The sequence below is a fragment of the Alosa sapidissima genome, chromosome 7 (assembly GCF_018492685.1).
Source record: "Alosa sapidissima isolate fAloSap1 chromosome 7, fAloSap1.pri, whole genome shotgun sequence".
NCBI lineage: Eukaryota > Metazoa > Chordata > Actinopteri > Clupeiformes > Clupeidae > Alosa > Alosa sapidissima.
The window spans coordinates 16988506-17003176 of record NC_055963.1 but is presented as its reverse complement, the minus strand read 5'-3'; the positions used below and the strand labels follow the sequence as shown (position 1 = coordinate 17003176).

Below are 14671 nucleotides of genomic sequence, written 5' to 3'. Positions count from 1 at the left end.
CAACTCCCTACATTTTCATTTTTACGTAATTTAATTAGGTGCTAAATAGCATTTTAATTTATCCTTACGATACGAATTGTTCTCCTTCAGCACATGTCCTTGATGGTTGTATTCAGATGAATTGTTTATGATGGATAATTGCATAAGTAGATTGCAGTGTTAACTGCAGCATTCCCTGAGAGAATAGATGCTATCAGAACATGTTCTGTTCAGTTATGGGCAGTGGGAATACAGCAGTTATCTGACTGTGGGCAAGTACCCTGGACTTCCTCAGCATGTTTTGTTTTGAGAGGGAGTGCTACTGTATCCTACATGCCTGTGAAGGATAGGAAGTGTGTGGGAGTGTTTATGGCAAATATGTTTATGTGGGTCTGGGTGTGTGGGTATACGTGTGTGCGTGTGTGTGTGTGAGAGAGAGAGAGGCATAAACAGGACAAGGGAGGAGCAGAGAAACAGTCATGTGACGGAGTGGAGGTTACCTCCTGACCTGCTCTGCCACAACCTCAGAGTCACACGCAGGACTTGGGAATTATGCCACTTTACATTGGAATATCTGGACTTATTAGTAAACCACTGTGTGTGTGTTTGGGTCTTTAGGTGTGTGTGTGTGTGTTTGGGTGTGTGTTTGAAGGCCAATGAATGTACATGTTTGTGTGTGCATCTGTTGTTGCCGTGCGTCTGTGAGTTTGTAGAATGTGGAGCCTCCATTGTTGCCGGTTGAAAGTGTCAGAGTGTTGTGTTGTTTTATTCTCCGTGTTCTTTTGTCCCTGCTAGAATGAGCGGAGTTTTTGTGCAGGATTGTGCCTCTCTCTCTCTGCAGACCTGTGTGCTCCAGTCAGGTGTCACCAGCGGGTTATTTGTGATTTTAGACGCACAGAGTTTCTTTAAAACAGAGTTTGTTGAAAGTATTACATAAAGGTGGTGTTGTCAACAGAACAGAAAGTACTTTTGATTGGCAGTTGTGTACAAAAACTGTGGAGCCTGTAAAGTGCATGGGAAAGAGTAAGAGTTTACAGAAATCTTTAACTAGTGGACTAGTGGACTAGTGGTCTGTTTTTAACCTCTTGCACAACAGTGGGCAGAGTTTTCCAGCACCCGGTCAGTTGTCATGGTGATTAACATGTGGACCAGGAGGTTTACTGACCAGCTGGAACACTGTGAATCTCCTCTCTGCTCACACACACCGCACTGAAGAACTTTGGGGACGTGACACGCAGTGAGGTCATTCGGGGTGATCACATGACACTGCACTTCTGGTCTTATCTGAGCTAAGAGGACTCTCTGTAAGAAGGGTGCTTGAGGAGGTGTGGATGTCTATCATAGTATGTGTGTAAGACTTAGAGCCACATTGGATTTGGTGGTGCCTCCTCTGCTAAGGAGCTTATGCTATGTTGATGTGGTTTGTCTGTTTGTTTATCTGTTGGTTTGTCTGTTTGTCTGTGTGCAGCAGGATTCTGCAAAAACACTGACCTCACTTATCTCACTTGATTTTCATGGGACTTGGTAGTGACAAGAGTAGTGACATGGGCCTAAGACAAACCTGTTAGATTTCGACGGGGCTCAAACCTGTGCTTTCAACTTATATAGTTTCAGTTTTGCCAACGTTGCAAGATACAGCGTTTTATTTGGCCTTGGCGGAGTTCTCCTCTCACTGAGTGCCCTTGGTGGTAAAGGAGTAGGCTATGATAAATGGTTGTAGCTTATTTATTTATAGTTCACTTGTTATGTTGTAGCCTAATTAATTTACACCCTGGCTGGGGTGATTATAATTAGTCTTGCTTTGTGTTTGTCATATTTACGCCTTTGATGTACATTATTAATTGGTAGCCTAATTGTCGGAGGCGTGTTTCTATTTGTTCCCCCCTGTTTACTTGTGGGTGATACAGTCAAAACTGAGCTGGAGTATTTGACAGTTTGGATTGTGTGTGTGTGAGTGTGTGTGAGTGTGTTTAGCATTGTGTTTGAAATTCTTAGGTAGTGGTGTGTCTCAAAGTGCTTTTGGTGAAAGTGTGTGGTTGTGTTAATGTGTGTGTGTTCCGTGTATGTGAGCAGGGTTTAGTTTACGTGCACACCTGTGTGTGTGTGTGTGTGTGTGTGTGTGTGTGTGTGTGTGTGTGTGTGTGTCTTCTGTGTGTGTGTGTGTGCATGCAACAAGGGTAGGGAGGTTGTGTGTCTATACGTGTGTGGGGACAGTTCGCTGTACGTGTGTACAAGTGGCCTTGTCCTCAGACCTGCCGAGCAAAAGTGAGTCTGACCAACAGAAGCACACAGAGGGAGTTTAGGTTGGACCTGAAGGTCATAGGGGTCAAAAAGTAAAACATCCTCAGGCTTATTATTTCCAAATCTTGCTGACAGTCCCACAATCTCTCATTGAGGGCCTTCACAATAGTGAAATGAACAGGATTTGGCTGTGAACCTATTGTTTCATTTAGTGCTGATGAGAAAGCAAGGCTTCATTATAGATAGAAGGCTTTCCTGTGAGACTCTGACATGCTGTGTGTGTGTGTGTGTGTGTGTGTGTGTGTGTGAGCGTGCATGTCTATGTCTTTGATGCGTGTGATGTTCCCAGTCCAATCAGACTGAGAGCCCTTGTGTGTCGTTCCCCCGGTATCGTTATCGGAGATGCAAACTGCCAACGTCGCGGAAAAGAGCCTGGGTTTTTATGGCTGCTTGGCTTGGTGATTCTTATCAGTGAGGATGTCACGCTGTCAAGGGAAGCAAGCAGAGAGAAAAATACCCCCCAGAATCTTCCTGTTTATGTAACTTGTAACTCTCCAATCTCCCACACACCTCAGTAGTCAGGACTGCAGGTTGGGGCTCTCCATGTTGCTGTCAGTCCCTGAGGGCCTTGGGCTTGTTCAGGAATGTTTTGTTTTTTTAATCATTATTTGTTGGCACAGTGAGTGTTTGTGTTGGAGACTTGCCCAAAAAGACCCAGTGTGGAGTGACACGCTGTCATAATAAATCATTACTGGAGTGAAGACCCAGTCTATCCTGATATCAGATGATAAGCCTGGATAAGATCCAGAGTCCGTGCCGGAGTTGAGCTGACTAGCCAACTCAGTGTCACAGTAAATTATCAGCACGGTGAAGAAAGTCTGTCTTGATATCAGTTGGATCCGATCCAGAGTGTATGCCACACTGCCTCCCATAATGTGTGTGTGTATGTGTGTGTGTGTGTGTGTGTGTGTGTGTGTGTGTGTGTGGCCACACTACTTCCCAGAACTCTAGGACTGATCTTGTCCTGGTCCTGATCCAGTTCTGATCAGGACTGTCTGTGGTTCATATCTGTAACTGAGAAGGAGACAATCCATTCTACCTTCTGCCACTACCTAAGTGGTCCCAGGCACAGATAAGCGTACCATGCCCGGGTACGGAAAGATCACACTGGTCAAACGAACCGGACTTTGGGGGTCAAACCTACTCGGGGACGGTACGGATGGCATAGTGTGAGTGCGCCCTTAGTGTTGTGCCATATCGTATCGTCCATGATATAGTAATTGGGATGACTTGGGCTCAGATGTGCCCCTGTGCCACCCCTGTTCCACACTGTATGTGCTTCCTTGTTATTCTCTTGAGCAGGAAGGGCGGGCACAGGCATTTTGAGGGGCCATTGCTCTTTCATGAAAAAGCCCCCCCCCCCCCCCCACCTTTTGTGTGTGTATGTGTGTTGGGGGTGGGGGTGTGTGCATGTGTGGTGGGGGGGGGGGGGTGAATAATATTCTATAAATGACATATGGCTATTTTCATTACAGTAAGATAATTTGGGTGTTTGCTGTCTATTTGAGTATTCTTTCTTTTTGACATTTTGGTTTGGACATTGTTCAGAGCGTAAAGACAACATCTGTAAGGTTAGATTATCAGACATTTTTGAAGATGGCTGGCTTATATCCAGCCCATTTTCAGAACTTAAACAGTCCGACCCATGCCTGAGCCCTGTTACATTACTTATTGTGTGTGGCATTGATAGTTTACTCTTAAAAGCTGACAACAAATTTAGGCTGTATATGTACAACAAGACATATTTTTCCCCTTGGGAATCTATAATAATAACGTGTCCAACAGAAATAAGTTGATGGATATTTGTAGAAGCAACGGATAACTTTATCCCTGAAAATTATTTTTATTTTTTGGAAGGCGCATCTCAGTCAAAGAGGTCAGATGGGCAGTTGCCCGAGCAATTTTAGCCCTGCCCTGTGCACGTCCCTGCTCTTGAGTGTTATTTCAGCAGAGTTTTGCTTGTTTCTTTAGTCAGTGTGGTGTTAGATCTTTTACCTTTTCACTGTGATATGGCCAGAGGTGGTCTTTGTGGAGCTGTCTGATTTTCTGGAGATGCCAAGCTGAGTGATCACATGCTATGCAACATTAGTTTGCCCAGACCCTAAAAACTCTCTGGACACTCACAGTCAGAAAGCCTTGCAGAAGCTGTCAACCAGCACTTTACTTTACAATCTTTACAATCTGCTTTCTTTTGCTCTCTCTCTCTCTCTCTCTCTCTCCCTCTCTCTCTCCTGTTATCTCATGTTCTTACTTCTCCCTCTCTCTCTCTCTCTCTCTCTCTCTCTCTCTCTTCCTCTCTCCTGTTATCTCACGTTGTTACTTCTCTCTCTCCCCCTAGTGTCGAGGTCGAGTCCCGGAACACAGAGCACTCAGGCACCTTTGCAGACGGCCCTCACGCCCCGGCGGCCCCCTCCTACCTGCACGGTGCAGAACGCTTCGGCAGCGGCGGCAACGACAGCAGCAGCAGCCCCTCTGGCCCCGGCCCTGTCCCCCGGGGGCCGTGTGTGGCTCCCCCCAGCCCGGCGAGCCTCGCCTGGGCCCAGCGTACGCGTCACCAGCCCGCCAGCTTGGCCCTGCGCAAGCAGGAGGAGGAGGACAATAAGAAATGCAAAGCGCTATCCGACAGTTATGAACTCTCCACCGACCTACAGGATAAGAAGGTACGAGAGGCATTCTACAGCATAAATGAATGGTTAAAATGTGTGTGTGTGTGTGTGTGTGTGTGTGTGTTTGTGTGCATACCCTATGGTGCATACATGTTTGCATGTGCAGTGTGTGTCTGTTTATTTCCGTGTGTGTGTTGTTATCCAACAGCCATCCGCGGTCTGGCAGGCGTCCAGGTCTGCTGCATGTTAGGTGCTCGGGTTGGGAGTTAATGGTATGAATGAGTGGATGTGACGTGAGCGTGATGAACAGAGCGAGACCTCGGTGTCATCTCGTGGCCTTTTTGTAGGAGAGACTTGTGTCAAAAACACTCTCAGTCACTCTGTCTGAACTCTGTCGGGTTTGATAGTCGTTTATTTTAGCTAAACTTTGCTGACGTGTAAATTGGAGATCGGTTGTGCCCGTCACGGGTTCATGCCAGAGCGTCACTGTGCCAGTGTGCATTAACTTGAAAATTCCCCCCTTCCCTCCATCTCTCCCACTATCTCTCTTTTCCTCCTTTTCTCTTTCTCTCGCTCTCTTTATCTTTTACTCTGCCTTTTGTACTCTCTCTGCCTCTCCTTGTCCTCTTTTGTCTTTTCATTCTGTCTCTTCTTTCTCTCCCTTCTTGTTCTTCCTCTCCCTCTCTTTCCTCTCATTCCATCACCCTTTTCCTCCTCCTTTCTCTGTCCCTTTCTTTCACTTTTCTTTTCTTTCTCCCTCTCTCTGTCTACCTCCTTCCCTCTGTCATTCCCTCCCCCTTTATCTGTGTGCGCTCCACCCTGTCCTTCCCCCCTCTCTCTCTCTCTCTCTCTTTCTCTCCTCCTCCAATGCTTCACTTTGGCTTTCTCCTTGCCCCTCCCTGTATCCGTCCGTACCCCCCTCTCTCTCCACTTCTCCTACTCTCTCTTTCTCTTCCCTCTCTCCCTGTCCTCTCTCTCTCTGCTTCTCCTACCCCCTCTCTCTCTCCTTCTCTCTCTCTCCCACTCCCTCCCTCCCTGTCCTCACTCTCTCTTTCTCTCTCTCTCTTTCTCTCCTACTCTCCTCCTCCTCTCTCTGCTCTCTGTCCTCCCCTCCCTCCTCAGGTGGAGATGCTGGAGAGGAAGTATGGGGGCTACTTCTTGAGTCGGCGTGCGGCGCGCACCATCCAGACGGCGTTCCGCCAGTACCGCATGAACAAGAACTTTGAGCGCCTGCGCAGCTCCGCCTCCGAGAGCCGCATGACGCGCCGCATCATCCTCTCCAACATGCGGCTGCAGTACTCGTTCGACGAGCGCCCGCCGTCGCTGCCCTCGCAGACGCCGCCCACGCAGACGCCCTACGGCACCCAGGGCATGGGCACCCCCGAGCTGGAGCCCAGTCTGCCTGCCGCCCGCTCCGCAGGGGACTACACACACCTGGAGGACTCCTTCTCCAAACAGGTGAGGGGCGCAGAGCGACAGAGCCAGCAGGAATATATACTCATGTCAGGAGGGATGGAAAATTGGACTGGTCAGAGGCGCAGTACAGTTTGTTAGGAGGGATATATATACCAGGGCAGACATACTAAGTTTAGTGACATTAACACTGAGTACATTTAGCGAAGCACACTCACACTGACGTTATCCTGTGGTATTTTACATTCTGATCTTTAAGTTGTGCTGCTCGGACCAGGGCTTCAAGTTCGCAGGCAGAAATCAGTCATGCGCAGGGTTGTTTCAGATTTAAAAAGATCATTTCAAAAGATAATTACATGAACTTACTTGAAGCCCTGATGTACTCAAACTGGTCAGATGCACGGCAGGACAGTGTCAGGCGGGTGGGGCGGGGGGATACTGATACTGTATCTCCTCAGGTCTCTTCCTTAGCTGTGTCTTAGAGATATGGCCATGAGCATATAGGGAGACGCAGTACTATCTCCTCTGCACAAGCACACACCCGGAGGACTCCTTCTTTAAACAGGTCAGAGGCACACAGCGGCTGAGTCAGAAGGGATATATATATATATACTCGTCTTTTTATGTTTCCTCTCACTTAGCTGGGCTTGAGAAGTTTAGAAATATAGGAAGAGAGAGGAATGTATAGAGTCTGATTATGTTTCATACTGAACTCATTTAAGAGAGGTAATAACCGTAACTTGACCCAGTTGAGTGTCAAACTGACCCCAATTGATGAATGGGTCAAACTACCCACTACTTTGGGTACTAGTTTATAGGCTTAAGTCTTTTTGAAATGATGCAGTATGTGATATCATATGGTGTATATGCCATCATTTAACTGACTGAATCAATATGGTCTTGTGTTTCTATAGGGATAGATCATCATTATGTGGATAGTGGTAACTCAGCGTTATATGACAGCTCAGCTGCCTGGTGTTGTTCTCTCCCATCTGGACAAACTTAACGAAGCATTTTTAATTACATAACGGCTGTTTTAGATGGATGGTGTAGAATAAGCACAATTTGTCCATTTGTCTGTCAAAGTCAGCTTTATTGTCAATTTCTTCACATGTTCCAGACATACAAAGAGATCGAAATTACGTTTCTCACTATCCCACGGTGAAGACAAGACATATTTTACCAATGTCTGTCTGTCTGTCTGTCTGTCTACTTTATAGGTATCCACGTTTTTCGGTATTAAAGTCTACATTTAAAACTAATACTGCCATTCAGATTTACACCCAGATCCAGATGGTGAGAAGGAAATGCCAGATTATGCAAAATCTTCGTATAAAGTAAAAGATTAAACCATTTAGTGCACTACCATTGCACTTAGAGAAAGACTGGCAAAGGAGGAGAAGGTTCAAGGGAAAGTGGAGATGGTTAAAGATTGATAGAGTGAAAGATGGATGGTGATGAAGTGGAAGTGATTGGGCCATAATGACAAAGTGATATAGTGACAGTGATCGTGTGCACCCCCCTCTCCTGCTGTATGGGGGATAATGACGCCAACAGCTATTAGCTGTTTTAGATGTATGGTGTAGTAGAATGAGACCAATTTGCCTGTCTGTCTCTATATACAGGTATCTACAGTTTTCAGTATGAAATCCTATACTTAGTACTAATATTGGCATTCAGAATATGGGGCCTATAGATTGACATTCAAATCCAGAACTCCTCCTTGTCCCTCCCCCCTCTGCTGTTCAGGTGAAGTCTCTGGCCGACTCCATAGACGACGCGCTGACGTGCCGAGCCGGCCGAGACGACTCGCAGGATGGCAGCGGGGAGGTTGGGGGCGGCAGCAGCACGGCCGAGGACTACGGCGAGTGTGTGTGGAGCAACAGCAGCCACCCGTCGGCATCGCCCTCACCCTCGTCTCGCCGTGGCCTCGGCAACCGCGAGCGTAGTGGCGGCGGCGGCCTGAGCATGCACGAGGACAGCACGGCCACCTCCTACAGCGACGTCACGCTCTACATGGACGACGGCATGCCCTCGTCGCCACTCTCGCTGGATCGGGCGCCCAGCAGCACCGACACAGAGTTCTGGGGCATGGGGGGCATGGGCGGGGGCCGCGAGGACAGCCGGGACACAGAGGGTGGGGGCAGCAGCAACAGCCGACGGAGCACGCCGTGCACGGAGTGCCGCGATTACCGGCTCCGCGGGCCCCACCTGCCCGTGCTGACCATTGAGCCGCCTAGCGACAGCTCAGTGGACATGAGCGACCGCTCCGACCGCGGCTCTCTTGGGCGCCAGCTGGTGTACGACCAGGATCCGCCACAGGGGGCGCTCAAGCACAACGCCACCAGCCCCGCCGGCGCCCGGTCAGTGATGGTGCCCTGCGCCACGGCCCAGGGCCAGACGCGCCCCGCCTCCCGCCCGCTCCCCACCCAGATCCCGCCCCACTTGGCGCACCACCACCACCACCATCACCACCACCACCACCACCACTACCCCGACACGCCCTCGTCGTCCTCGTCTCCACAGCAGCCCCCCACCACCCCGCTGTCCTCCTCCTCGTCCGCCCCACACGCCCCCGGCAGCCTGGAGCAGCCCTGCTGCTCGGACGGCGACAACGACTCGCTCAACTCCACCACCAACTCCAACGAGACCATCAACTGCAGCTCGGGCTCGTCGTCCAGGGACAGCCTGAGGGAGCCGATGCCCCCGCTGGGCAAGCAGACCTACCAGCGGGAGAGCCGCCACAGCTGGGACTCGCCCGCCTTCAACAACGACGTGGTGCAGAGGAGGCAGTACCGCATCGGCCTCAACCTCTTCAACAAGTAAGAGACACAGAGAGGAAGGGGCAAACAGTTTAGAAAGAGAGAGTAATTAAATAAGCTTTTGATATTTACAGTTAGACAAGTACAAGGGCAAACAGTTTAGAAGAATAGAGTAATTAAACAAGCTTTTGATATTTACAGGTAGACAAGTAAAACCTCAGTATTGTAATGATTAGAGAAGGCAGTAGGGATGTGTATTGGCAAGAATCTAACGATACGATACATATCACGATACATGGGTTACGATTCAAAATATTAGAATATATTTCAATACTGTGCGAAAGGCGATATATTGCCAATTTTAGAAAAACTGATATTAGAAAGAAGACGCATCATACACATAATGCTTTAGACAAACAATTCAGTACACTGTACAGTAAAGTTCTACCTATGTCAATAACAAAATAACATGCTTGCATGTAAACTATTAATAAAAAAATATATATTGATATTATGTTTTTGAAAATCAATACAGTATTGCCGAATACAATATTGCAATATTCAATATTTTCTAACACCCCTAGAAGGCAGAGTACCATCATAAAAAGTACCATCATAAAAAAATAAATAATAATAAACAAAAAAATAATAATAAAAAAATGTGTTTTAGCAATTGTGAAAAACTGTAATAAAAGCCAGAACAGTGTAAAACAAAGACAAATACCTTTTTTCTTCAAGGCACATTGTTTTCTTGAGTTTACTCTGAAATGCAGTAAACAGAATATGCAAATGCCAGAACACCTGCCACCCAATCAGATGTCAGCATACTATGCATGTTGTGGTGACCTGTGGCAGGATGTGTCAATGTATTCCGCACACAAGAGGAAATGAGAGGGTGTGTGGAAAGGGTCTGTGGTTAACAGAGAGAGCACAACCCAAGTGCTTAGTCCAAAGGTCACACAAGGTAAAGATCTAATTAAAGGGGAATCTATATATTGTAGGATGTGTATCTGAATTAACGGGGAATCTATATATTGTAGGATGTGTAGGCGCAGGTAGACACTCCACTCAGTCCTGTTGTCATTCAAATTTGTTAAAATATGTTTGACAGTTATGCTCTGTCTTGATGGTTTGTGAAGTCTTTTCATTCTGTTGTTCCACCCAGATGTTCAACATTGTTGACATATGACAACAGAGTTGTAAGTATAGCAGATAAAGATAATGCAGCATTATTCACGGTACCAGGAACGTGTTACCTACAGTAAATGTCAAGGAACAAGCCACCACCTCTGTGGCTGAGGTCAGTTCTTATACACTTAACACACTCACACAGAAATCAGGCGATGCCTCCCCCAACAATGATCCATCCAACCAGTTAGTATTAACAGAGATAAGGATGTTACAAAACCCCTTAACCTTCTCTTGACCTAGGCAATGTTTGTGTCCCTGGAGTGAGGACAATCAGACACCCTACAGTCTTCTCAGTCTCTTGAAATTTCCACAGACTTCCACAGGCTTCAGGGACACAGATAAATAAAGGGAACCATATTCTCATAGCAAATATGCCTGGTTAAACTAAACATTTCATTAAATGAGAAACCTATATAAAAATTATACCACACCATTCCTATTGAAATAAATGTCAGCGTCTTTGATAACGACGGTGATGATGTTAGGAATAAAAGAATAAGGATAATGGTGATGATGATGATGATTACGATGGTGATGATGATAGTGATGTTCATGACAATATTGTGGTATTGATGATGTTGATTGGTGTTGATTATGATAATGATAATGATAATGATAATGGTGGTAACGATATAATGATACTGATGCAGATGGCCAATACATTCCCTCGTCTCTTCCTCCCTGCAGGAAGCCAGAGAAGGGCATCCAGTACTTGATCGAGCGGGGCTTCGTGTCGGACACGCCGGTGGGCATTGCCCGCTTCATCCTGGAGAGGAAGGGCCTGAGCCGGCAGATGATCGGGGAGTTTCTGGGCAACCGGCAGAAACAGTTCAACAAGGACGTGCTGGAGTGAGTGCACTAGGGGACGGAACAGATGGGGTAGTACTAGCGGTGGCACTAACAGTTGTGACAATTACTGTAAAGGTCCAGTCAGCGATTGTGAAGGAAGTTGCGTTTGTTTGGGGGTTTGGTTTTTTAAGCCCCCAACGTCATCTTCGCTGCATGGAAGGCACTAGGGTTAGGCAAGGGTTAGGGTTAAGGTTAGGGTTAGGTGCCTAGGGTTAAGTCGACGATCACAGCACTGCCTTGAAGTCGACAATGGAGGCTTAAAACACCATTGAGAGTTTGTGTTACTATTTATGCATAAGCAGACGCTTTTGTCCAAAACAACGTGCGTTATATTTTAACCAAGGACAAGCTAAACACGCCAGCGAGGTAGCTCACCCCTGCCTTCGGTATTCCTAGAGAAGCTCCACACAATGTTGCATTTTTATTTGGGGGACCCACTTTGTTTGGGGGACCCACTTTGTTTGTCTGAACCTGGGCTGCCTGCCTACCGTTTTTTTGTTTTGTTTTTTTTACAGTGTACTCATGGAATGGCCACCTAGTGGTCATGAGGAGATGATTGCTGAATGTGACAAAGAAATGTTGGGCTTGAAATCACGTATGATCGCTGACTGCACCTTTAACAGTCAGTGGCATACACAGAATTAAGCCTAGTCCTGGACCTTCAATGAAGATCACCTTTGAAAGAATAAAGCTTTTAACTTAGGACTAGCCTTAATCTATGTACGTTAAACCAGCCCAATGTGCGAGAAGTTGTCAGTTTTGTTGTTTCCTAAAGCAATCACACTAAGCCTCTATGATATATGATGTAGAGTCTTGACTAGTCCTCACATGACAAGGATTATTAAAACACAAATATTATAGTCCTCACAAATGAAGTTTTAGCGCCACATCTGTGAAACATGACAGGATGTAGTAGAACAAGAAAGACACTTGATGCAGAAGATGACATAGATGATTACTGGAATTACAGGAAATGTCTTGAGCGCTTGTCCAAGTTAAATGAATGTTCATTAAAAGCACCCTTAGACTTAATTTCTTTGTGTATTAAACTAAATTAAATGAAAGAGATAAATAACTGTGATCTGTGTGTGTGTGTGTGTGTGTGTGTGTGTGTGCGTTAGCTGTGTGGTGGATGAAATGGACTTCTCTGGTATGGACCTAGACGACGCCTTGAGAAAGTTCCAGGCTCAAATCAGAGTGCAAGGAGAAGCCCAGAAAGTGGAGAGACTAATCGAGGCATTCAGGTACATGTGTGTGTGTGTGTGTGCACATGCTCAGATGAGATTGTTTCTATTGCTTGTTGATATTGTGTTGATATTTGTGGCATTTCAAGTATGTGGTTTCGTGACCTTGGTAAGTTACCATAAGCAACATCCAAAAGAGGAGCACTGTGGCTTTATCTTTCTTGGAGAATGAAACCATAGGATTCAGAAGATTTGTCCCTTACTCTAAGTCACCCAGGTTTATCTCTAACCTACGTACTTAGAATGTCCCTACTGTGTAACTGTTGATATAAGTATAAGTATACTCTTTTGATTTGGTCTCTGCATTTATCCCAATCCGTGAATTAGTGAAACACATTCAGCACACAGTGAGGTGAAGCACACACTAATCCGGGCGCAGTGAGCTGCCTGCAACAACAGCGGCGCTCGGGGAGCAGTGAGGGGTTAGGTGCCTTGCTCAAGTGCACTTCAGCCGTGCCTACTGGTCGGGGTTCGAACCGGCAACCCTCCGGTTACAAGTCCAAAGCACTAACCAGTAGGCCACGGCTCCCCCTTAAATCCAGCCAACTGTGATATGTTTAGTTGATATTACGTTCCTGTAATTGCCCTGGTAGAGCAAGGTGCTAACCATAACAAAATCATGGGTTTGATACTCGGAAAGCACCCACACACTGATGGGGAAATATAGACTGTACTGTAAGCCTTGGTGCTTTGGTTAGGTACGTCTGACAAATACAGTTGTACTCATAAGTTTACACACCTATGCTAAAGTTGACTAAAAAGAGGAATACAAAATCATCTTTTGGAAATTGATCTTAATGCCATAGGAGGAAATGAGGAAAAATCCAACCTTTAAGGACACCAATTTTCTTTGTGAATGAATAATGTATTGTAAATAAATAAATGTTCTTCCTTAAAATACAGGGGGCATAAGTATACACACCCCTACATGTATGTTAAATTCCCATAGAGGCATGCATATTTTTATTTTTAAAGGCCAGTTATTTCATGGATCCAGGATACTTTGCGTTCTGATAAATTTCCCTTGGCCTTTGGAATTAAAATAGCCCCACATTATCACATACCCTTCAACATACCTAGAGATTGGCATGGGGTACTTTCCATAAGATCATCTCTCAATGCAAATCAAACTAGCTATTAGGCTAACTGAAATAAAACCATGCCAATCTAGAGATTGGTATGAGGTACTTTCCATAAGATCATCTCTCAATGCAAATCAAACTAGCTATTAGGCTAACTGAAATAAAACCATGTCAATCTCTTGGTATGGTGAAGGGTATGTGAGGATGTAGGGCTATTTTAATTCCAAAGACCAAGGGAACTTTATAAATAAAAATCTGCCTGCCTCTATGGGAATTTAACATAGGGGTGTGTATACCGGTACTTATGCCCCCTGTATTTTAAGGAAGAACATTTATTTATTTACGATACATTATTTATTCACAAATTCACAATTAAGGCATTAAGGCATTAAGATCAATTCCAAAAAGATATTCCTCTTTTTTAGTCAACTTTAGCATGGGTTGGCGGGCACAACTGTATACTGGAAATTAATTTGAGTTTGAAATGCTTTCTGTTTGCACTCCTGGTGTATGTTACTGAGAAATGATTATGGAACGAAAAACTACATCTGTCTCTCTGTCGCACACACACACATGCTAGGCCTCCTCCCTAGGCGTGTTCAGAAAGCTCCTAAAAGTACACCTGTTCTCAGAGGAAAACTCCTAAAAGTACACCTGTTCTCAGAGGAAAACTCCTCCCTTTTGTTTGTTAAGCAACCTTGGGTATCCTGAAAGGCTCTATATACATTTAAGCCATTATTATTATTATACACACACACACACATTGCAACTGTTCTACTTTCTTTCTTGTCATACAGTCAACGGTACTGTGTGTGTAACCCAGCCCTGGTGCGTCAGTTTCGGAACCCAGACACGATCTTCATCCTGGCGTTTGCCATCATCCTCCTCAACACGGACATGTACAGCCCCAACATCAAACCAGAGAGGAAGATGAAGCTGGACGACTTCATCAAAAACCTCCGAGGTGAGATGCTGAACACTATGCCCACGTTTCCTGACTAGCTGCAATCGTTGGTGAAGCAGCGCCCTCCTGTGTTGATTGGTGGTACAGTTGGGGGAATGAACTTGTGTTGAACAGTGTTGAGATCCAATTCTCTAGCCTGGTTGACACCAGACCGTTTCTCAAATCTCATTTGAGATAGAGAGTGGGTCTATGAAGCCTTCATTGACTTATGACTTCTAGAGGTGTAACGAGCAGTGAAATTAATGGAATCCTTTCCAGACGGACCTGCAGAGCAAATTTG

At 45.9% G+C, this 14671-nt stretch overlaps 1 protein-coding gene across 7 annotated transcripts in view; it reads left to right on the top strand.

Moving 5' to 3' along the window:
• iqsec2b (IQ motif and Sec7 domain ArfGEF 2b) overlaps positions 1–14671 on the top strand; it is a 92219-nt gene that overhangs the window by 65390 nt on the left and 12158 nt on the right. For 6 of the 7 annotated variants that reach the window (XM_042096878.1, XM_042096883.1, XM_042096881.1 and 3 more), the window contains exons 2-7: positions 4619–4940; positions 6009–6344; positions 8049–9121; positions 10940–11101; positions 12223–12345; positions 14225–14391. In XM_042096878.1, the coding sequence (XP_041952812.1) occupies positions 4619–4940; positions 6009–6344; positions 8049–9121; positions 10940–11101; positions 12223–12345; positions 14225–14391 (2183 nt within the window). Of the gene's footprint in view, positions 1–479; positions 3450–4618; positions 4941–6008; positions 6345–8048; positions 9122–10939; positions 11102–12222; positions 12346–14224; positions 14392–14671 lie in introns of those variants that run through there. The other variant, XM_042096880.1, reaches the window with a different exon arrangement.